At 45.5% G+C, this 24,785-nt stretch overlaps 1 protein-coding gene across 1 annotated transcript in view; it reads right to left on the bottom strand.

The window, feature by feature from the left end:
• Positions 1-4,638: 4,638 nt before the first annotated feature.
• GDPD1 (glycerophosphodiester phosphodiesterase domain containing 1) overlaps positions 4,639-24,785 on the bottom strand; it is a 28,518-nt gene continuing 8,371 nt past the window's right edge. The window contains exons 2-10 of the mRNA XM_082201924.1: positions 21,612-21,654; positions 13,745-13,880; positions 11,812-11,857; positions 11,394-11,512; positions 11,029-11,118; positions 10,162-10,295; positions 9,157-9,216; positions 7,084-7,135; positions 4,639-5,235 (exon numbers count right to left, since the gene is read on the bottom strand). Of these exons, the coding sequence (XP_082058050.1) occupies positions 5,089-5,235; positions 7,084-7,135; positions 9,157-9,216; positions 10,162-10,295; positions 11,029-11,118; positions 11,394-11,512; positions 11,812-11,857; positions 13,745-13,880; positions 21,612-21,654 (827 nt within the window). The 3' untranslated portion in view covers positions 4,639-5,088. The remainder of the gene's footprint in view (positions 5,236-7,083; positions 7,136-9,156; positions 9,217-10,161; positions 10,296-11,028; positions 11,119-11,393; positions 11,513-11,811; positions 11,858-13,744; positions 13,881-21,611; positions 21,655-24,785) is intronic.

The raw sequence follows: 24,785 nt of genomic DNA, 5'->3' as shown, positions 1-24,785 counted from the left end.
TGTGTCCAGGGCAGCTGTTTACCAGCTCCATCTGGTACGCAGGCTGAGACCCTATCTGCCTGCGGACTGTCTCGCCAGAGTGGTGCATGCTCTGGTTATCTCCCGCTTGGACTACTGCAATGCGCTCTATGTGGGGCTACCTTTGAAGGTGACCCGGAAACTACAACTAATCCAGAACTTTGGCTCCCAGTACATTTCCGAGCACAATTCAAAGTGTTGGTGCTGACCTTGAAAGCCCTAAACGGCCTCGGTCCAGTATATCTGAAGGAGCGTCTCCACCCCCATCATTCTACCCGGACACTGAGGTCCAGCGCTGAGGGCCTTCTGGCGGTTCCCTCATTGCAAGAAGTGAGGTTACAGTAACCAGGCACAGGGCCTTCTCAGTGGTGGCACCCTTCCTGTGGAACACCCTCCCACCAGATGTCAAAGAGAACAGCAACTACCAGACTTTTAGAAGACATCTGACGACAGCCCTGTTTAGGGAAGCTTTTAGTGTTTGATGTATTGCAGTATTTTAATATTTTTTTGGAAGCCGGCCAGAGTGGCTGGGGAAGCCCAGCCAGATGGGCAGGGTATAAATAAATTATTATTATTAATTATTATTATTATTGATCCAATTATAGTTTATTGGGAGAAGGGGTCTTCGGGCCCAGGGTATCAAATTTTGCCCTCTGGGTCTGGCCCTCAGAACTCTCCCCAGAACACACCCCTCACTCGACCTGCTTTGTGCCTTGAGGGTTTGCCCGGCTGAGATGCGTCTTTGAACTCTGGTCCTATTTTGTGCTTTCCTGGATGGGGGAGCAAGTGAGCTGTGTGTGTGTGTGTTTGTTTGCATGCAGAAACCAGTCTGCTGAAGAAGAGGAAAATTCACATTCGCTGGGTCACTCACACTCTTGCCTCTGGTCTTGTGGCACCTGGAAGCTTTCTTTGCCTTGTGAAATTTAATTCCAAGCAGGCCTTACAGAGAGTCTTCTTCTGCTGTAATCTCTTTATATCAACCTTCCTTCTGCATGTTTCCCCAGGAAGAGGAACAAACACACATCTCGGAAGACCATAGCCCCGCGGAACAGACCCCTGGACAATTGAGATAATGTTGTTTCAACTTTTCTTGTAAAAGTATCCTGGAGGCTTTTGAAAACAACAACAACAAAAAACTTTTGCATCCTGCTATTCTCCCTTTTAAAATTGTCAGAAATCTCAAGGCATATGTTAAAGCCCACCCACTTAAACCATTTTTAAAAAATGTGGCAAAAAGTAGCAGGATTTCTGGAGAGGCTGGAGGAGCGTCTTTGGTTTCAAACAACAGCAGCCCGCTGCATTGCAGATCCTACATCATTCACAGGCCAGAGAGAGAGAGAGAGAGAGAGAGAGAGAGAGAGAGAGAGAGAGAGAAATACTCTGAGCTGAATTAATTCTAATGCACAAGACTATTAGAGAGTAATGGAGAAAACACTGAGTTACTGTGACCCCTGGTGGCAGAGAGAGGTACCACAGCTTAAATAAACATGGCCCAGGATGTGTAAAGCCAGGGAAAATATTCACCTGCAGAGTGGAGAAGAGGTAGCTGTGTCTTTCTAGTGCCTTCAGGGCAAGATGACTCAAGGGTTAGAAGGGTGTGTGTGTGTGTAGCACAGTTCAGAGCAACCTGTTGGTTTGAAGCATTAAACCACAGTCTCTGGAGGCAGAGTTATGGGAAACAGGGCTCGTTCCATCAGCTTTGGCTATCCCTGAAATATGAAAGCTGGCCATTATAACAACTGTTTTAAAAATCGGCACCCAAGTTTCCCCCTCCCTCCCTTTCCCCTAGTGTGCAATTTATTTACTTATTAAGCTTGAAAGCTTGAATCCACATTGGCAGAGTGCAGCTGAGGAAGCAAAGAATACCCTGCTGATAAATAAAACTCTCTCCCAGTACGTTTCTGAGCACAATTCAAGGTGCTGGTGCAGACCTTTAAAGCCCTAAACAGCCTCGGTCCTGTATACCTGAAGGAGCGTCTCCACCCCCATCGTTCTGCCCAGACATTGAGATCCAGCGCCAAAGGCCTTCTGGCGGTTCCCACATTACGAGAAGTAAGGTTACAGGGAACCAGACAGAGGGCCTTCTCCGTAGTGGCACCCGCCCTGTGGAACACCCTCCCATCAGATGTGAAGGAAATAAGCAGCTATCCTATCTTTAAAAGACATCTGAAGGCAGCCCTGTTCAGGGAAATTTTTAATATTTAACGCTGTATTGTTTTTAATACTTGATTGGGAGCCACCCAGAGTGGCTGGGGAAACTCAGCCAGATGGGCGGGGTATTAATAATAATAATAATAATAATAATAATAATATTATTATTATTATTATTATTATTATTATTATTATTATATCTCAGAATGTTTGTGGCTACCAATTTGGGGGGAATTGCACATTTAGGTGAATTCAGACTAACAATCTAAAACACAAACATCTCTTGCATAGAAGTACAACCAGACTGTACTGCTTTGTTTGATTCCGGCTGAGGAGTCAAGTGGAATTGAAATGACACTTATCTTTTGCTTCAGTTCATAAAAGCTTTCCTCTCAGTGCTGTTTGGCACCTGGTGGGACTCTTAGGGCAGAAGTCAGGGAGACTCCTTGCTGAGTTCCACAAAGGCAACACTGAGACTTGGAAGAGTTGACAGCGACAGTGCCGCCCCGTTACTGTAAGAAAGGCAGGCAAACGGATGAGGAGGGGCTGGGCTGAGGGTAGACTGAGGTTGATGGGGCTCATTCGCCCTAATGGGCAACATCCGCTGCCTAGAAGTGAGCATGAGAGTACATGGAGGGCTTACAGAGTAGCATAAGCAAGCGCATGCTCTCTGCCCCAAGGAACTTAGCAAGGATAATGTGCAGTGTGGGGCTGGAAGAGGGGAAGGCAACAGAGCTGAGGCAGCAACGGGCTTTCGGTCAAAAATGCCTACATATCATGTCTGTGATTCCCTCCCTAGACAAATGCTTCACGCAGGGTAGCAGGCAGGCAAGAACCACCACGTTCACTGCAAGAGGTGACGCGAACGAGATCTGAAGTGGAATTAAAATGCTTTCAAGAGCCAGGCCACCAAGTTGCACAGGCGTGGCTGGTTTGCAATGGCAGAGCGGTGGTAGAGCGCCCTTTCAATCTGAAAACCGTTTTCAGGTTAACGAGGGAAACCGTTTCATCACAGACATGGCTCAGAGAGGTGCGTTTTCTTTCTTTTTTTAATTCGCTGATTCAGAGACCGCTACGTCCCTCACAGTACAGTTTAAGCTAAATTTAGGAGAGGCGACACAGAAGTGTACTTCGGAATATACATGCTACAGTTTCAACTCTTACACTTTAAAGGCCTTTTAAAGTCACAGTTTGTATCAAATCCCTCCAAAGAATTCAGGGTGGTCTACAGTGCCATTGTTGTTGTTTTTTTTAAAAAATACCCTGTTATCCTCATAACTGCCCTGTGAGGTAGGTTAGGCTGAGAGATTGTGACTGCTCTAAACTATCCCAGCTACTTTTTATTTTAATCAAGCGGATATTTGAACCTAGGTCTAGGTCTTGAACTGCTCTGGTTTTCCATACCTTTCTTCTGTGGCTTGCCACCCCCTTATATTTAAAACTTATTGACTTATTTTAAAGTAAACGTGATGCTATTTTCTCCAGGTGTCAGTAGGTCAGAAGACATCCTTGTGCGTGGGAGTGGAGACCAGCTCAGTTAACCAAAGCGCACTTGCAGAGGCGAAGTTAAGACTTTTCCTTGCACTCAGCACTTACTCCAGGAATTCTTAAACCAGACTTCTCCTGGGGAGGCAACAGTGTCCCAACAGTGGTACAAAGTGCAGAGACCTCTTTCTACATATGCCAGTCAATTAGAGAGGCTTTGTTTTGGGAATTTCAGCCTCTTGGTTCAAAATGTGGCATGTGCTACTAGGCTTATGACTATTGAGGCAGGTGAGCCTGGAATCTACAAGAATTATTCTACATTCTGAATTCAGGCCAGGTGGGAAAAAAGGTTGCAGCTTTTGATACCGTCAGCCCCTGAAAAGTGGTGTCGCATCTTACTATTATATGTCTTCTGCTCCCACTCAATGACTGCAGTGCGAGCCCTTCCCAAAAATGCTTCAGGCTAAAAAAAACATGGCAGTACGTACAACAAACTGGCCAAGACATCCCTACATTGATACAAACAGCACTATTGCTAGTTTTAGGGTTCGCTGTTGGACGGACACACACACACACACACACACACACACACACCATAAAAGAAGGCTAACTTTCATGAGTTATGCTAGAGGACTGGCCGTTCCCTGGCCAAGATTTGCTGTGGCCAGATAGCCTGCTCAAGAGGCAGGAATGGCGCATGGAGCAAAGAGTGTCTGCCGTCAAACAGCGCTTGAAGCAGCCTACCGGATTTGGGTGGTGGGGGAGTAGCCACCGGGGAACAGTTCATCACCCCCTCTTCAAAGTTGTCCTCAGCAAATAAAACATGGATGTCAGACAGGGGCTTTTAGCAGAGCGTAAAGTCCAGCTTGTCCGTTTTTCCAGCTCTTTCTTCTTTTCCTCTTTCTGCCTCACTAAGAAAACGTGACAATTACGGCCGCGTCAGCCAGTCCACTAAGAACATTTTACACAGAGTAGGCAACAAAGTAAAATTATTGTTATTATTATTATTTTTAAAAAAGTGTCCCGCTGGAATGTTTTCCAATGTGCAAACTTGGTGGAATCTGAGCTAGCAACGAATACGGTTAAGTTACACCTACCACCTCTAGGAATCGCCCTGTCGGCAGGTTCCTTCCTAGAGACGTCTCGTCGGACCAGGGTGCAACGCCCGCCCATCAAGCTATTTACATAACAACTATGCCGCTTACAATTTAAAATAAATATAGCTGTGTGCAATCTCTAAGAGGTGTAATGACTTAAGAATGAGGTAATAAAACCCAGCTGCGTCTACGTCTCATTGTCGGGTGAGCGCATGTCACTGAAAAGTTCAGGCAGGAGGGTGCCGGTGTGTTGGGGGGGGTGTGTGCTGCCGCTGCTCCTCCTTGGCTTGGCGCTGTCCGGGGATCGTGTACTCTCCCCCCTTCCTCTTTGCAAGAACTACCCTTCCTTGTCTTTCTGCTGCCCAGGCGTGTAGGTGTGCAAAAAGTTCTTCAGCTTCGTGGGGTAATCCGTCATCACGCCCGTCGCGCCCAAATCGAACGCTCGCTGGTACTCTTCGTCTTCGTTGAGGACCCAGATATACACCTGGAGGGAGAGAAGGCACACAATGGATGTGTGACTGATAATGCCTCCCAATACAACTTTTGCCTATGGCTGCTTTTGGCTAAGTCACAGGGGTCAGCAAACTTTTTCAGCAGGGGGCTGGTCCACTGTCCCTCAGACCTTGTGGGGGGCCGGACTAGATTTTGGGGAAAAAAATATGAACGAATTCCTGTGCCCCACAAATAACCAAGAGATGCATTTTAAATAAAAGGACACATTCTACTCATGTAAAAACACCTGGCAGGCCCCACAAATAACCCAGAGATGCATTTTAAATAAAAGGACACATTCTACTCATGTAAAAACACACTGATTCCCGGACTGTCCGCAGGCTGAATTTAGGAGGCGACTGGTCCGGATCCGGCCCCTGGGCCTTAATTTGCCTATCCATGGGCTAAAGCCTCAGCTGAAACTAAACCTAAGCAGGAATGCTGGCATTTGCTAACATTCATCCTTCATTAGTCTTGTCACCCACTTTTTAATTTTTATTTAACAGAATTCATATACTGCCTGATTGTAAACCTCTAAGTGGTTCTCTCTTTCTCTTTCTTTCTCTCTCTCTCTCTCTCTCTCTCACACACACACACACACCCAAATAAAAGACGGTGGAAAAGGAGAATTAAAAACAACTCAAATATAGTTAACATTTATAATAAGGTAAAAACACAGAGAACTGCTTTCTGCTGAGCCAGACCAATGTTCCAACTAGCTCAGTATTGTCCACACTGAGTGGATGCAGCTCTCCTGGGAGGCAGCATTTCCTAGCCCCAAGGGGAGATGCTGGGGAATAAAAAAGCATGTTGATTTCTACAAGCGTCTTTCCCTTTGCCCTCGGCTTTTGGGTGGGGGGGAGGGAAGAAGAAGAAAGACCGGAGGATCAAGACACGAGCATGAAGCATAAAGCTTGTCCAGAGGTGAGAAGGTCAAGCAATGCTTCCCCCATCCATGTTTTCCGTAAGTTGAAAAACAACAGCCAGCCCTCCTGTCACGAGGACCAGAAGCATGATCTCCAGTGTACAGGCATGCTCTGTGGTGGCTGTGAATACAGGCTGATCAAAGCTAGTATAATGTGAGCTGGAGGTCACTTGCTCAGGTACTAGGTCAGTCAGAAGGAGTTAAGTATCTTTTGGCATCAGATAAGTCACTTTCGAAGCATCAGGAGCACATCAGAAAGAGGATGTCTGTACTGGCTTTCCTTAGAATCCCAGAAAGCAGGGGTGGGAGACCTCTGGTGAGCAGAGGTCAATTTTTGGGCGTGCCAGGCCATGTCCCCCATGCCTCCCTGCTTGAAAAGTCATCTGATGGGTGGGAAAGTGGGTGTGCTCCTATCACAGGGAACAGGGGTGCACAGCCAAACTGAGCAGGATTCAACTTCTTCCTATCAGCTGATGAGCAGGGGTTAAATTGTGCTCAGTTTGGCAGGATTCCATGCAGTAAGGAGATCCAGTAAGGAAGGGGTTCGCACAGAATCTCCTGCTAAAATGGGAGGGGGAAAAACTTCCTCTTAGCAGTACTTTGCAAGGTGCTTTGAAGTTCCAATGTGACATCAAGTGACTGACAGGTGGAAGGCGCCACCCAGCTGTCAAATTCAGCACTCAAGGCTGATCCCGATATGGCCCAAGGAGGCAAAAAGGCTCCCCACCCTGGCTACAGGTTGAGCGGAGGTCGGAGTCAATGTAGCACTTGTGTGAACTATGTGGGATCCCACTTAACACATGCCAAGTTCTTTAATGTGTTGTTTACGTCACACTTTTCTGAGGTTAGTTGGAGATGGGAACAGAACAGAGCAGCTCCCAAACAAAATTTCAGAAGATCTGTGTTACACTGTACCTGAATTCCTCGAGCAGTGAGGTGGTCAAATAATGCTTTCCTCATTAACAATCTGCAACGACAGGATAGTAAGATCATTGACATGTCTATCAAAGGTGTGGTATATACATATACATACATATATATACATTGGTACCTCGGGTTACATACGCTTCAGGTTACAGACTCTGTTATCCCAGAAATAGTGCTTCGGGTTAAGAACTTTGCTTCAGGATGAGAACAGAAATCGTGCTCTGGCGGCGCGGCAGCAGCAGGAGGCCCCATTAGCTAAAGTGGTGCTTCAGATTAAGAACAGTTTCAGGTTAAGAACGGACCTCCGGAACGAATTAAGAACTTAACCTGAGGTACCAGTGTGTGTGTGTGTGTGTGTGTGTGTGTGTGTGTGTGTGCAGCTATACCTCCCTTTCCACTAAACTAGCACTCCAGGCATCCAACAAATTAATGCAAAACAAGCTGCACTTAGACATGCGGGTTATTGTGTTAGTTTTACTGGCTATTACGCTAGCACTGTTATGTCTTCTAATGTTCCTTTCAAACCGAGGCACCTGTTGAGTTATGGAACTGTGGCTCTTTGATTGATAAAATTGCCACGTTCTGCTAAATTTTAAACGGCGGGAGAGAAGTGCATGCTGGAATTGCATGCAGCTGGAATACTGCCCCAAATGTCAGCATGTAAAATTACAACATGAATTCTCAGGTTTATGAGGCTGCAAACAGATCTGTCCGTCCCCCCCGCAACAAATTAATACAGAAATGAGTGCCAAGCCTCCGCTAGATTCCACTAGATTTCCTGAAGCGGCTTTTCCAATGTGTGAAAGATCACATAGAAGGTAGAAATTGACCAGTAAGGAAACATTGGGAAGATGGAATAAAGTGTTGTCTGAATGCAGCTGTAATCTGATGATTTTAAAAGTATGTGTAAACAGGATGGGCTTTATTATCTACCAGGCCTCAGGTGTGTTTAAGCCCAGCTTTGTCTACTCTGACTGGGAGAGGTTCACCAGGCGAAGCAGCATCTTTCTCACACCTGCTTCCTGATCCTTCAAAGGGGGTGGAACTGAGATTCTCTGCCTGAAAAACATGTCCTCTGCCACTGAGTTTTGGCTCCTCCCCAAAGCAGCACTTTGTACATTATCAGCAGGATATGCCCCTGTGGCATGTCTGGCTGTGCCTGCTAACTGGGAGGTAGCAAGGCTAGAGCAACAAACAGGCAACCACCTTGGGAAGGAGGGGTCAGGTAATTCTACAAGACCTCTGCACAGGTACCAGAGGATGTCGAGATGCAGCAAAAAGAAAGAATAACCCACCAGTGGAGGCTAGCTGGAGGGAGGCACTGAAAAATTCAGAGGTGGGTGTTCTGGGCTCACGGGAGACTTGAATATGCCTAATGCCTGATATGAGGTCCAGCGCCGAGGGCCTTCTGGTGGTTCCCTCACTGCGAGAAGTGAGGTTACAGAGAACCAGGCAGAGGGCCTTCTCGGTAGTGGCACCCGCCCTGTGGAACACCCTCCCATCAGATGTGAAGGAAATAAGCAGCTATCCTATCTTTAAAAGACATCTGAAGGCAGCCCTGTTCAGGGAAGTTTTTAATGTGTGACATTTTAATGGATTTTTAATCTTTGTTGGAAGCCGCCCAGAGTGGCTGGGGAAACCCAGATGGAGGGCACAAGGAGAAGGGGACGACAGAGAATGAGATGGTTGGATGGTGTTCTTGAAGCTACTAGCATGAGTTTGATCAAACTGCGGGAGGCAGTGGAGGACAGAAGTGCCTGGCGTGCTCTGGTCCATGGGGTCACGAAGAGTCGGACACGACTAAACGACTAAACAACAACAATGATATGATATTATGCAAAGAGCCTGACCATTTGGGATATAGAGCTGTGGGAAGCACTGGGAAGCCCAAGCAGCAAGAGTAGTGGGATCAGGGGAAGAGTTGGAGATAACGTTTGAAAACAGGCCCTCAGAGGTGTTACTCCTTTTGAAGCACTGCATTCGGGGCGAGGGGTGAGGCTTCTGCTCTAGAGGAGAATGATGGCACTATGGCAAAGGGCTGAGGAGAAAAGGTAGCCTTACGCGTCAGTAAGCCATATGGTAAACCGCTGGCTCCTTGAGATCTTCTCTGATTCTTTCAACCTAAGAAGAGAAGAGAATAACTTCTGTTTACAGGACTGCCATTTTAATACATGCTGATAGCAACTGGGAAAACAGAAAAGGGATCACAATGGTCTCGGTGACAGCAGCAGTCCCAGGAGGGCTCGTGTTGTTCCACGCTGAGTGTAGCACAAATATCGAGCTTGTTGGGCTTCAATGCCAAGCGGCTTGGAAGATGCACTCAGAGCCTGAGAAAGGCCACAAGGCCCTGTTGCAACACAGTTTCAACATGAAAAATGTAGGAAATTGGAATGCAAGAACCACCCTTTCAAAAACATACAGAGAACCCCGGATCCCTTTTACTAGCATCCCTGCTGGTGCAAGGAGCACACCCACAGCCCTATACGGGTTTCTAGCCCTTCTCTCTCAGAAGTCAAGGGTGGATGAATGAGATTTCCCCCCAAAAGCTGGGAGCAAACCTTTGTGTTAGCTTCTTGCCCCTTCTGTGCTTAACAAGAAATTAGCTTATACAGAGTAATAACAGCAGTTCATTATGTAACTCGTAAGCAAAAAATAGGTCTTTAAACAGTTTACAAGTAGAAAAACTAAATTACTCAAGCATTAAGAACTGAATGGTGTAATTCTGTAAAAGCAACAGAAATAAATGTGCCTGATTTATGCACAGATCATAAGAATTGAGTGTTTCTTTTTCTTATTAAATAAAAAAGCAACCAAAGACTTCTGAGAGACACCACAGAACAAGGGTAGGAATTTCATAAAATTCCTTTTACTTGCCTTTTCTCTAAACTAAAAAATCCCAAACTCCACAACCTTTTCTTCAGAGTAGGCAACACTGGCCTAGAGAAGTCAAATCATTTGACTTGTTTTAAGGCAGCTTCCTTCTGTTTCTGCAAGAGCTCTGAGGAGCCAGGTGAGCTCCGCTCCGCTGTGCTGCTAGCACCACCGCAAAGCAAGCAACTTACTTACTTGAGAATGATGGAAGGCATAGGAATCTCCAAGAACTCCTCCAGGATGGGAAAGAAAGGCAGAAGGCCAGTATAGAACAGGCCGAGGAGGAGCAGGACACGTCGCAAGCAGAAGAGGATAGGGATGTGGGCGTTCTGGAGAAATAGAAAGTGAGAGATAAAATAAGGCACAAACACAGCAGGTTTAATGCACAACTAAGGCCAGTACAAGGACGCAGGTGGCACTGTGGGTTAAACCACAGAGCCTAGGACTTGCCAATCAGAAGGTTGGCGGTTCGAATCCCCGTGATGGGGTGAGCTCCCGTTGCTCGGTCCCTGCTCCTGCCAACCTAGCAGTTCGAAAGCACGTCAAAGTGCAAGTAGATAAATAGGGACCGCTCTGGCGGGAAGGTAAACAGTGTTTCCGTGCGCTGCTTTGGTTCGCCAGAAGCGGCTTAGTCATGCTGGCTACATGACCCGGAAGCTGTACCTGGAAGCTCCCTAGGCCAATAAAGCGAGATGAGCGCCGCAACCCCAGAGTCGGTCACAACTGGACCTAATGGTCAGGGGTCCCTTTACCTTTAAGGCCAGTACATTTGGCGCATTTACAACCCAACCTTTACCACATGGCCCCAAGGTTGTGTAGTATTAAAAGTATGTGTAGTATTAAAAGTTGCTAGAGCATCTGAGCAGGAGTCCTAGTTTTAAATCCCCTTTCAGCCACGGATTTCAGTGGGCAATTTTGGGGCACTCACAATCTCTCTCAGCCCACCCTACCTCACAGAGTTGTTGTGAGGATAAAATGCAAGGTGGGAGGAGGAATAACTCTGTACGTGGCCTTGAGGAAGGACAGGAGAAAATTTATCAGGATGAAATGCTGGCCGCTTACCTCTTTGTGACACTTTTCAACTATCTCATGACTGACGTTGCCCCAAACGGTCAGATGTTCTCGCTTGTAAAGGCTCACCAACTCTGAGACCTGAGATCAATATGAACACAGAGGGGCTGCTGTTTTTTTTGTTTGTGGCAATTACACAATGGGGCAGTTTCTTTAATGTTATTTCTCAGTCCTCAAGTCATCGTATTATTTCTCTAGATGAGGGTTTCCCAAACTTCGGTCTCCAGCTGTTACTGGACTACAACTCCCATCATCCCTAGCTAGCAGGACCAGGGTCAGTCAATGTTCTCCCAGTTTGATGAAATGCACAAATGGACTTTCGATTGGAACCAGACTGGGGTGGGGTGGGGTCTCACCTTTTTAATCAGTACGTCATTGTTCACTTTGATGTCTATGTTGACAGGAGTGTGGGGGAAGTCCTCAAATACCTCTTTCAGGAGAGGGATGCGCTTGTCTTCCCCTTCGCAATGGCACTCTGATGGACACAAGCAGAATTTGGTTGCTGCTGGGGACACTCGCAGGCTGCCATCATTTGTAATGGGGAGAGCTAGAGTTGTTTCACATGTTACATGGCAACAAAGCTGATTTGCTGCTGGGTTAACATATGAAGCGGCTGTCACACCACCGGGTCCACCCAGCTCAGCACTGCCTACACTGGCTGGCAGCAACTTCCAATGACATAAAGTTCAGGTACAGAAACCCAACAATGCCATGAACAAAAAATAAATAAATAAATAAATAAATTCAAAAGTGGTAAGGTCTTCCAAATATTACCTTTCTGGAATGTTACATCCAATCTGCAGAGGTACGGTGGGAGTTCCTTTAAATAAATAAATAAAAAAAAGACATGGATGTGTTTACTTCACACAGATGCCTTTACACAAACTGATTGAGCATCATCATCATCATCATCATCATCACCCAGAGACAGCCTTGTTTCAACCTCTCAGACCTTACACATCAGGTGCTCTGGAAAGAAATATCTAGGGAAGAGTTATCTGGAATTTATTTCTAAGTCACAGGAACAAGAGTAATCTTTGCAGAGAAAGAATTTTTGGTCTTATTCTGAAGGAAGTAAATAATAATAATAATAATAATAATAATAATAATAATAATAATAATAATTTTATTTATATCCTGCCCTCCCCAGCTGAAGCCGGGCTCAGAGTGGCTAACAACAATAAAAGTAACACAGTATTCTAAAATCAATTCATTCTAAAATCAGTTAAAATCAAATTAAGGGCAACCATTGGGCTAGAGTTCTGTGAGGATTACCAAAGGGGGGGGGTCAGACTGTGCCTTGGCCAAAGGCCTGGTGGAACAGCTCTGTCTTACAGGCCCTGCGGAAAGATGTCAAGTCCCGCAGGGCCCTAATTTCTTGTGACAGAGCATTCCACCACATCGGGGCCACAGCCGAAAAAGCCCTGCCTCTGGTTGAGGCCAGCCTAACCTCCCTGTGGCCCGGGACCTCCAAGGTGTTTTTGTTTGAAGACCGTAAGGTCCTCCGTGGGACATACCAGGAGAGGTACGAGGGTCCTAGGCCGTGGAGGGCTTTAAAGGTTAAAACCAGCACCATAAACCTGATCCTGTACGCCACCGGGAGCCAGTGCAGCTGGTATAGCACCGGGTGAATGTGATCCCGCGGCGAGGATGAGGGGGGAAATGTTATTAAACATACACAAACAAATTTGCAGAAGATTAGGCTAGAAATTGACTTTTAAATAGAAGAACTAATCAGTTAAATACAGTGTTTTTTTCCTGGAGGAAGAGCATGGGGCCTTGCTCAGCTGAGTGCTGGGAGCCCTCTGCGCCTCAGCCAATCAGCTTAAGAGGAAGCACAACAGAAAGATCCTGAAATCAGGAGACCACTGCAGAGCATCCAGGGAGACAAGAAATACCAGTGTTACTGTTATGGAGCTCCAGAAAAACGTACAATCCATTTCCACCACTGAAGGAACCCCACATTTGCTTTCCCATTAAATCAGGGGTAGGGAACCTTTCGTAGCCTGAGGGCCAGGTTCCCTTCAGGGAACCTTCCAAGGGCCACATGCCAACTGGTGGTGCAGCCAGAGGCAAAAGTGAGCAGAGCTACTAACGCAGATCTTACTTTTGTACAGTAGGCTAGTTTTCCACACACATTTTCACACACCCCTCTCTACTCTCCATCCAGAAAAGCAAGAGGCATGATCAACATTGCAGCCAGGCAAAAATATCTGAGGCCAGGGAAGGGGTATGGAGAGTTCAGAAGGCTAGACAGAGGGAGCCAGAGGGTCACATTTGACCCCTGGGCCAGAGGTTCCCCACCACTGTGTTGCGTTTTATAATATCAGAGCCTGATGTGAGTTTTTCAAATGGGCATTTCCATTACCAGCCTTCTTAGCTACTTCAGCAAGCTGCAAGCCTCAGCAGGGGAGATCTGCAGGACTGCGGATATGACCTTCTGCACCATTTTTCTATATTTAGAATACTTAAGCACATTATTAACTGTTTTCTAAGTCTTACAGGCAGCCTTCTAGACCTTTTGTACTAGGAGTCCCATGATTTGTATGCAAACAGCATCGAGTTTTGCCATCAATTCAGTAGCATATAAATTGTGTAAACAAACCAACCCCAGACTGCAGGGAGTTGGAGTTTGATGACCTATGGAGTGCACCCAGTTGGGAAATTAAGCAGTGGAGGAAAGAAGAGGGTGCTTATTTCAACTTACCGAGTATTCGAGGTCTGATATATTGACATCGACCCCGGTCGACCGTTTCAGATTCTCGTCATGAGACACGACAACTTGCTCATCCTTCGTCAAGTGGCAGTCAAGTTCCAGCATATCAGTCCCAACGTCAACTGCACTGAAGGCAGAAAGCAAACTTGAGCTTATTTTATTTATTTTAGGGGTGTGTGTGTGGCAGCATGGAGAGAAGTATCCTGAACCTTTAAAAAATACGCAGCTTAGGTTTCAGCCCCACCGTAGGTCCATGTCGCCTGCAGTTCTGAGGCAGAACAGAGCTCCAGCCAGACTGGAGCAGGAACCCTGAGATCCTGTTCAGGCCTGACAGGCAAGGGAGGCGTTTCAGGAGAGGAGAGAGAAAGAGAAGAGAAATATCTCATTTCTCTTCCCGCCCCCTTCTCTATGCTATATAGCTCTACAAGTCTTGCAGAGTACAATGCGAGCATTTTATTGTTATATACTGCACAAGTGCTACCAGAGAGTGGAAATGATAATAATAATTATGAATAATTATGAATAATAATAATAATAATAATAATTTTATTTATACCCCACCCTTCCCGGTTCAGAAAACAGGGCTCAGGGCGGCTAACAACAAATTTAAAACACTTAATTGATGCAACAAAAAACAGCATAAAATACAGTATAAAACGTGAATAACAATAAATTCAGAATTCAAAAATCAATTTAGGGGGAAAATCCATCCAAATGAGTCCTTTCCTTTCTCCTTTTAAACCACAGTGCAGGGAGCTTTTCAGCCTCAAAATGTACAACTGCAACTCTTAGGCCACCTGCACAAATTGAATGTTTAGATAGACACAGATGGGTGATTGATTATTTGTGCCCCACCCATCTGAATGGGTTACCCCAGCCATTCTGGGGGGCTTGCAACTTATATAAAACCATAATAAAACATGAAATATTAAAAAAAATTCCCTAAAGAGGGAGACTGCCTCAGTTCTCTAGACATCTGCATAACCTAGGGGTTGTCAGCGAGACACCCATGGGTGCAGTGGTGCCTGCAAAGCCTCCAAGCCTCCCGCCCACTGCCCCCTCGGTCATGATGTGGTGAGGGCCGCTACCTTTTCCTCCCTCAAAAAGTACATGGAGCTGAAAGAGGAGGCTGAAAGAGTGATGCTCTTTCCCACTTCCTCTCTCACCTCTATGTTCTTTTCCAGGGTCTGTTTAATTCCTCTGGATCTCACTTTAACCCAGATCCCTACAGAAAGCAAAAGTGTACACGGGCACATGCTTCCCTCATAGCAGGGGGCTGTCCAAGGGCTAGAGAAATAGCCAGAGGGGGTGATGCCTACAGCACTTGCTTAAAATTTCCAGATCTGGCTGAAAATGTCATGGAGCCCTGGCTTAGCACATCATGGGACATTTTTATTCAGGCTGTGGTACATCTTTCTGCCACCAGGGGCCACAGTAACCTAACTTTTTATCCATTATTCTCCAACAGTCCTGTGCATTAGAATTAATTCAGCAGAGAGTATTTCTCTCTGTCCGTGGCCTGTGAATGATGTAGGATCTGCAATGCAGCGGGCTGCTGTTGTTTGAAACCAAAGATGCTCCTCCAGCCTCTCCTGAAGCCCTGCTGTGTCTGCCACATATTTTTTTTAAACGGTTTCAGTGGGTGGATTTTAACATAATGACACACACTTTGATATTTCTGACAATTCTGAAAGGTAGAGAAAAGCAGAATGCAAAAGCTTTTTTTAAGCCTCCAGGAATATATATATATATATGCTTTCGTAGATTTTCACGGGTACAGGAATGCAGGTTTTGGTGTCTTCGGGTGTCTTCCCGTGTAAGAGTCGGGGTGTCTGGGCGACGTTTCGACGAGGTCTCACTCGTCATCTTCAGGCTGGTGCTTTCGGCTTCTTGTTACTGGAACAGAGCAGAATCTGGTGTTTGAGTTCCTATAAATACTGTTGAGGGGTGTGGTGTATAGCCTCCAACGTTCTGGGCTTCCTCTCTGCCCAGAGGAAGTGAACTTCCTCTCTGCCCAGAACGTTGGAGGCTATACACCACACCCCTCAACAGTATTTATAGGAACTCAAACACCAGATTCTGCTCTGTTCCAGTAACAAGAAGCCGAAAGCACCAGCCTGAAGATGACGAGTGAGACCTCGTCGAAACGTCGCCCAGACACCCCGACTCTTACACGGGAAGACACCCGAAGACACCAAAACCTGCATATATATATATATATATATATATATATTCACTGTGCCCCACTTCTTGACATTACAGTGGTACCTCAGGTTAAGAACTTAATTCATTCTGAAACCTGAGGTACCACTTTAGCTAATGGAGCCTCCTGCTGCCACCACGCCACCAGAGCGTGATTTCTGTTCTCATCCTGAAGCAAAGTTCTTAACCCGAGGTACTATTTCTGGGTTAGTGGAGTCTGTAGCATGAAGCGTCTGTAACCTGAAGCATCTGTAACCCAAGGTACCACTGTAGATTGCATGCTAGTGGAGGGGTGGGGGAAACTTTTTTTCACACCAGCCTCAGAATTAGTAGGAAAATGTGATGCACCAATAGCTACTGACCATTTACATACTGGTTCTCCAAAGACTTGAAACAAGGGTTCTGAATAGTTTATTTTCCACCGATAAATAAGGCATACAAGATGCACTGCTTGGCATCAGCGATCAGGAGTGCTACATCAAGGCTAAATCTCTCCTTGCTGGGTGACCCTAAGGCAGTCACAGTATCTTCCCGTTCAACCTAGCCTGCCCCGACAGGGCTGCTGTGAGGATGTATGGGGATAAACCCCAAGCACGCCACTCTGAGCTGCTTAGAAGGCAGGATAAAAGTGCAAGAAGTAAGCTAAAAGGGTCAATGCGCTGGCTAGCTTGTTGAAATCAGACCCATACATGCTTGGTGTGATAGAGCTGTTTTTAAAAATGCTGACAAACCTTTCTTTTTTTAAAAAATGCTGCTAAACCACTCTGGTAACCAGTGTGGTGTAGTGGCTGATAAGCATCAACACTACAATGTTCTACGCACGTCAGACAAAGTATGCAAACAGGGAAAACTTTGCACCCTGGAGTCTCGCCTTCATTTGAGACACTGTGTTTGTGCAAAACATCTGACTGACCAAAGTCTTCACTTTGTTTCCCACAGGTCCCAATAAAGGCACTAATGAGCTCCTGCCTCAGAACCGTAAAGGGAGCACTGAAGCCACCCAGCCCAAGAAGACGATAGCTCCCTTGACTATCTTGGTTGAGTGCTTAATTAAACGAAGTTGTTGTGTAATGTTAAACTCTTGCATTCGTGGCCCAAACACAACACAATAAACCTATGGAAGACTCTAAACGCTTATCTCGGCTGGTGGCTTCGCAGGGAGCATGTTCTGATTTGAACGAGGGCTTGAAGAGCCACCAAAATTGGTTCTGTGCTGCGGAATCCCTAGAGGTAGAAAGTAATAAAGAATACTCTTCCCAGTTTCATCTATGAGGTTCAGGGACACAGATCCAGTGACAGCAACCTCCATCTCCAATGAAGAACAGACCCCAAAGGAAAGGAAGCACAGTTGCTATTGAATGTGAGAAAAGTGCACATGGTAAAACCACAAAGAGCCTTGTGGCACCTTAAAGGCTAAGAAATTTATTATGGCATAAACTTTTGCGGGCCCACAATCCATTGAGTGTAATCCTGAGTTGGCAAACCAGTGTGGTGCAGTGGCTTGAGTGCTGGACTAGGACCTGGGAGACCAGGGTTGAAAATCCCCAATCTACTACCAAACTCACTGGGTGACCTTGGGCCAGTCACTGCCTCTCGGCCTAAGCTACCTCACAGGGCTGTTGTGGGGATTAAATGAAGGGGAGAAGCAGGTACGCCACCTTGAGCTTTTCAGGGGGAAGGTGGCTTGCAAATGCAATTAATACTACCAATACTAATAAATACATATGGCAGGAAGAGGGGATTGTAGGGTTCAGAGGGAACTGAAATGCCAAAAATAATAGCCAACAATTTACCAAAAGCAAGAGAGTTCGCAAGCAATTAGAAAGGCACACCCTGACACTTCATTATTTAAATAAAGCCAGTCTTCACCACAATCTGTATGAAATCCAAAGAACCTCCTTCCAAGGTCTGCTTTAGCAGAGCTAAAGAGAAGAGGGGAAACTTTGTTGTGTTAAAACCATCACGTTTAGCTGCCATGGAGATTAGAATTGCCCGTGGCCCTTTTCAACAGCCTTGTTCAAGCTAGGAAAATTCTGACAATGCCTAGCACTTTGGAAGAAAGTGTACAGTACTAGCTGTGATAATACTACTAAGTACAAAGAAAGACTTAAAAAACCTGAATCAATTCCTGGGATATAATCACAACTCCCTCACAAAGAAGGAATGTGTGGTTCCTTCTGGTTCCCCACTGAGAAATCTGTAGTAATTTGCCATTTTGCAAAGAGTAATTGGATGCGAGGGAGGGGGGAGGCAAATCCAACACGTTATTGATTCTGAAATTAATGCTGAAATCCACAGCCCACACATTTCAAGGTAGTCTTAAAGTAATATCTAGCAACTTTAATGAATTTACTGGAGAGTGTGTAGGTTGCAAAACAGCCCTGGGACTTCTAGCAGTTAAGAGCCATGCATCTGAGCCATGAGGGATGACCAACAGGAATGCTGAGGATCCAGATGGCCCTTAAGATATCCTGGACCAAAGTTATTATGGGCCTTATAAACTAATACAGTCAAACCTTGGTTTTCACATGTCTCGGCTGCCGAACATTTCTCATTTTTCCCCACTGAACTTGCTGACAGCTCTTTGATCCTCGGTTTTTTAACGTTTTGGAAGTCGAACGGACTTCTGGATTATGTTCGAAAACCAAGGTTCCACTATACAAGGACACTGAATCTGACCTGGCAACATATGGGCAGTTGGTGCAAGTTTTTAAGCACTGGAGTTTATTTCATTTATCCCATTTCCATCCTGCATTTCCTCAAATGATAAGGTAAAGGACCCTGGTTGGTTAAGTCCAGGCAAAGGTGACTATGGGGTGCAGTGCTCATCTTGCTTTTCAGGCCAAGAGAGATGGCGTTTGTCCACAGACAGCTTTCCAGGTCATGTGGCCAGCATGGCTATACTACTACTGGCATACGGAGGACCATGACGAGTCCCAGATCTCATATAAACGCCATTTACCTTCCCGCCGCAGTGGTACCTATTTATCTACTTGCACTGGTATGCTTTCGAACTGCTAGGTTGGCAGAAGCTGGGACAGAGCAATGGGAGCTCATCCTGTAGTGCGGATTTGAACTGCTGACATTCTGATTGGCAAGCCCAAAAGGGGTTTAGACCACAGCGCCATCCACATCCCAATGAGTTCCAGGTGGTATATATACTCACCCTCTCCTCATATTCTCCTTACAACAACCCTGTGAGGAGGTAGGCTAGACTGAGCTTGACTGACCGTCCCAAGGTCACCCACTGAGTGGGGACTTGAACCCTGGTCATCCAAGACTTAGTGCAGCACTCTAACCACTGCACCACACTGGACTGCCAACTCAGTGATTGCTGTTGTTGGCATCCATCTGTCTTGGGATACAGTGGAAGAGTGTGCCTTCGGGGGTGAAGTCAAACTGCTGGAGAGTTACAGCGCCTGCTGTGGCTGTAGAGACTGATATGGGAGAGATATGTTTAACTGCAGGTTTAACTGCGTTTGGTTTTGGTGCACCATGGCAATTTAGGCTTACACTTAATGCATCTGCTGAAGGGGACTATGGCCCACTACAGCTTATGCCACAATATATTTGCTAGCCTTCAAGCTGCCGCAAGACCCACTGCGGTTCCAAGCTTGATTTCAGTACACCTCTTTCAAATGTGATAACTGAATGTGTTTGCTTTTCATGGCGTCTGTTCTTCTTGGCAAAAGGAGATTGTAGTCCCTGGAGACGTGCACCTGAGTCCCTGATCTGCATAGATGAATATTTTTTAATCACTTTGTACCTCTAGGGATTCCACATCACAGCGCCAATTCTGCTGATTCTTCAGCCCTTGCTCAAATCAGGACACACACCACACTGATCTGCTGGCAGCAGTCTGTCCCCATCATCTGATTAGTATGTGCTATAGAACATATGCAGTCTGTGTGCCCTGTGTGTTTTGCCTCTAAAAGCATTGGGATATTAGGCAACCATTAGCCCAGTACTAGGGAGAGGGCTGGTTGCCACGCAGGTCTGACTCTGCCACAATCAAGCTTGCATGGATCACTTTCCCCTGCCCCAGACTGCAGCCACTTGTTGCACCTCTGTTGAAAGGCTGGGTGTCCTCTTACTAAAAGGTTCATTAATCCAGGGATATTGTCTATGAAATACAAGCTTTGACATTCATATATTTAATTGCAGGTGCAGATATACACCCACCCACCCTGGATTTATTTTGTTTCAGAAGCCAAAGCTCTCGGTGGCAAATAGGAAATACACTGACCTTTATTTCTCTGTGACCCTTGCAGCAGACTGCAAGGAACATCTGATAACTTTAGCCTACTGAACAGGTGCCTCTTCTCACTGCCCTCTGCTGTAGCTTTTTTCCAATGTGTATCCATGTGGCCAGAAGGCCCCCATAGGAAAGCTTTTAAAGAACACGGCAAACTTCTGCACGGCATTCCCAGCCTCAAGGCCAAGAAGTAACACAAACGTATTAAACTAACTTTCACAACAGTGACCTTCTGTGTTCAGGGCTTCAGCTCTGTTGAAAAGCCGGCACTGGAAGGCAGTTTTATGTTTTGGTTTGAAGGAAACAGAGACTTTTCTCCTGGGTTCTACTCTCAAATTTGTTATTCTTAAGCAAGCAATCTTGGGCAAGCCACAACTTGCATACCAGTATTCCCTCCATCATGTATTACTTTCCAAAATACTAAAGAGAAAATCCATTGGCTGGAATTCAATTAATGTGTTCCGTCGATGCAAAGGTTCGTGTTTGTGCAACTGGTCTTCCTCTTTCCCTGCATGCCCTCTAAATCTGTTCTAGGGGTTCCTAGATTTACAGCTATTACTCTTTTTTTTTTTTTGGAGGGCCCTCCCACTACAGATGGAAGCTGGCCAGGAAAGCAAGAGAATCCTCTCTCTCATCTGTTTTGCTTGTGGAAGGAAGGAGACACCTTGACAACACAGAGCCCACAAGACATCAGTCTGCCACTACAAAAGTGAAAAGATAGCTTGGAAAGTAGGTGGGGAGTTGAAGGGAGAAGCCTCTCCTCCAGCTTAAACCTGCCTCCCTGACCTGGAAAAGCCAACCCCACGTGCTGGATGGCTTCCTTTCTCAAGAGAAGTTAATAGAAGGGAGGATGACATTATGTCCTCTGCAAACAGCAGCTCTTGTTGACACATGAAAGGAAACGCTAAAGTATTTCAGACACACAGATCCTTCAAAGGAAACCGAATGCATGCAGGGAATGTGGAATGCCACCTGCAGGAAATGAGGAATGCCACCCACATTTCTGTAGCTCAGGGAAAGGTCAAATGAATAAGCCTATTGCCTAACCTGAACATTTTTATGGAGATAATTTATAAGCAAGACAAGAGCCTCAGGGGGTCTCTGCTGATTAGCTCTCAAATACTGGAATAGATTGGACTGAAGCTAATCCAAGTGCTATTGTCCAAGAACAACTGGCTGTGTAAACAAGTCATAGAAGCATAGAACTGTAGAGTTGGAAGAGACCCCGGGGGTCATCTAGTCCAACCCTCTGCAGTGCAGGAACCCTGCCCACAGCCATCCCTGGGTGGACTCAAACCACCAGCGTTCTGGTTAACAGCCAGGCCCACTGTACCACTAGAGATGCACATGTGCCAACTCTCTGTGTAAGCAAATACTGATGATAAAAATCGTGATACTCACTGGCGAAAGGCTGCCATGGTATTTTCCAGATTCTCTCCAGCCCCTGTAGGGAAAAAACAGCATTTTAAAGGAAACAGCAACCACTTGGCTTATAATCATGGCTGCATGTTTTAAGAGCTGCAAGGGAGCTAGACGAATTTTGTGAATTCAAAAACTACTAAACAGGAACTCTTTGCACCTGTTTTGAAGATACTCCTGTTTTAGTGGCTGGATTGTTTCATTGTGCATTTTGAGGTTTGTACTGAATGGATGTTTATATTTTAACGCTAGTGGAACAGTTCTTCATATGTTGCAAACCACAGGAAGCCTATTTTCGCATCAAGTGGCATATAAAATAATAAAATAATATTTTAAAGGCATTTCATGAATTGTATGGTTTGCTTGGCTCACCAAAAGGGAGAATAGTGCCTAGTTTCACCTCACAGGAAAATATATATATAATGAAACAGGGATGCATAACACAGACTTAAAACCAGTGTTTGAGAAACCAGAGCTTTGAGAAAGCTGCTTCCATCTGCCATTGCTAAATGGATTTAATGCTATCAAAACTGGCCAGACATCTAAGTAGCACTTGCAACAAACTCAATCGCCTATACTACTGTGCTCCAACAAAAAGTTCTTTGTCTTTCCTTCTTTATCCTTAAGGACCCAGTTTCACTGCACAGTATGTGCCAAGTTGAGAGGCATGAGTCTGACACAGATTCTTGCCAAGGACTGCGGTAAGTGAGTGAATGTGGGTGCAAAGCTGTGTGGGGTCGATGCCAGTTTAAAGCCACTTAATATGCACTCCATGCAGCAACTCAGAACTCTTACCTCCAACATCTTGAACGTACAATGTTTGTTAATACAACGTACAGCTGTGCACCAGCTGTTTTCAATAAGATATCCTAGACAAAATATATTGTGTGCGAAACTGTCTGCAAACAGACACTGCAGTGGGTTAAGGAACAGGCTTTAGCAAACATTTGCCACCCCATCCTTCCTCTCCCTCTCTCAAAAAGTCTAATCTACTGAGATGTCTTCTGACGTATGTGTCAAGCATAACCACTCTTCAGAGGCACTTGAAAAGTGAAAAAAGTACAATTTAACCATGTTCCCCTAACATTTAGAACCGTAAGGAGATTCAAAGCTTATTTACCCTCACCCACTCACTAACGCATGTGCTCACTGCCCTTCCTCCTTAAGCTACAGTTCATAGGTCACGCTCAGCTTAAACATACCAAACACCTGTTAAATCAGGAAGCAAATGCATCAGCTCCACCTCCTCAACAGAGAAAGAGAAAATATAAGCTACGAACTCTGGTGTTACCAGGCAAGTTCTGCAAGGAAACCCCATCGTAACAATCCCTGTTCTCATTCTTTAAACACTGGCGGCTGGTACCCATTGGGAACGGCAGGGTGGAAGGTAGGGAGCCCCATATTAAGTGGCCAATTCTGGGTTTGCCACCTTCCTTCTTCCTGCTGATTCTATAAAGGCAGAACAGGGTGAAGAAGAGGAAGTCCGGGCTCATTAACAGGAAAGGAATAAGCCAGGTACCTCTCCGTCACGCCTTGGTACAGATCCACACCTGCTGAACGACAGCCTGCCACACAGATGTGAAAATCTTTAGGGAACAGGACAAAAAGATGACAACCACACCTGACATGATGTACTGCTTGTAATTCTGAAACCTTTCTATTATTAGAATGAAAGTTGTACAGACTAAGACTTCAGACCGTCCAAGGTGGGATGGTTGGTGCGCAGGGCGGAGAGACATAAGGAAGGCGTACACAACATGATGCCCTTCCAAATGTTGTGGACAACAACTCCCATAATCCCTGACCACTGGCCATGCCGCCTGGGGCTGATGGGAGTTCAAGTCCAAAGCATGTGGAGGGCAGCATGCTGACTGTCCTTGGTATATGGCATGGGGGCAATTTTGTTGGGCAGGGGAAGTATGGATCACAGATAGGTGCATAAAAGGAAGATTATACTGCAAAATTATTTGAATGCGCATATACCTGTTTGGTATATGTAGCTAATTAAATTTTATAAGCTGCCTTTGGAGGGTTTTGCCCTGAAAGGCTGGATATAAGTATCTTAAATAAAAATTATTGGATTTGATGAACAGCACTCTAATCCACCTGGGTTGGTGGGGGGGGGGAATCTGTGTCTTCAATGCACCATCAAGGTTTCTGCTGCAACATAATAGCATGGCCACCTGCCCACTTAGTTGTTCATCTAATTACTATATTAACACATCTTGTTAAGTGGCTCAAGCACACATAAATATCACCACACTCAACTTCTACGGAACAGTCATGTTTTCCCCTTACTAATTACCATTTCTACCTTTGCTGTGCTCACACAGTGCAATGGAGGAATTAGCAAAATTACAATGGAAAAATAAACAGAAGATTCTAAATACCTGATTATGTAGTTATGTTTTCAGCTATATGATCTGAGCGCCAGAATTAAGCAACCATTGACTCTGAGATCTGATCCACATTAAAGCCCTTGTTTGGGTGTGGAGTGAGGCAAACTTCTCTCTAATTAAAATATGGAAATATTTACTAGAAGAGGTAATGATTGCTTCTGCCTTAGATGGCTTTTAAAAAGTGTTAGTCAAACTAGTACATCATAAAGCCTCCATATTCAGAGACATTATTCCTCCAATTTTCAGATGACGAGGGCAAGCAATAAGTGATCGTAGTCAACCACTTTTGGAAACAGAAAGTTGGACTACGAAACAGCTGGACAAAACATGTGCCAACTGCCCAACGTACTTCTGCAAAGTAAGAGACACAACTTAGCAGGCCCCATTAGCTAAAGTGGTACCTCAGGTTAAGAACGGTTTCAGGTTAAGAATGGACCTCCGGAACAAATTAAGTTTGTAACCAAAGGTATCACTATACCAGAGTCCTTAGTATCATCGGTCCAGTGTTGTGGAATACTTTGCCAGCAGAGATTCAGCAGGCGTTGTGTCTGCTTTTCAACACCTGCTGCAAACTTTTCTAATGTATGCATCAGGCTTATACAGGCAATTGAGAGAACTGTACATCTTTCCAAAAAAAACCAAAGATCATGGCCACTGGGCCCATCACCTCCTGGCAAATAGAAGGGGAAGAAATGGAGGCAGTGAGAGATTTTACTTTCTTGGGCTCCATGATCACTGCAGAAGGTGACAGCAGTCA

The sequence above is a fragment of the Podarcis vaucheri genome (assembly GCF_965113315.1).
Source record: "Podarcis vaucheri genome assembly, chromosome: 15".
Taxonomy (NCBI): domain Eukaryota; kingdom Metazoa; phylum Chordata; class Lepidosauria; order Squamata; family Lacertidae; genus Podarcis; species Podarcis vaucheri.
The sequence above is the reverse complement of the archived record's forward strand: the minus strand, read 5'-3'. Positions and strand labels throughout refer to the sequence as shown.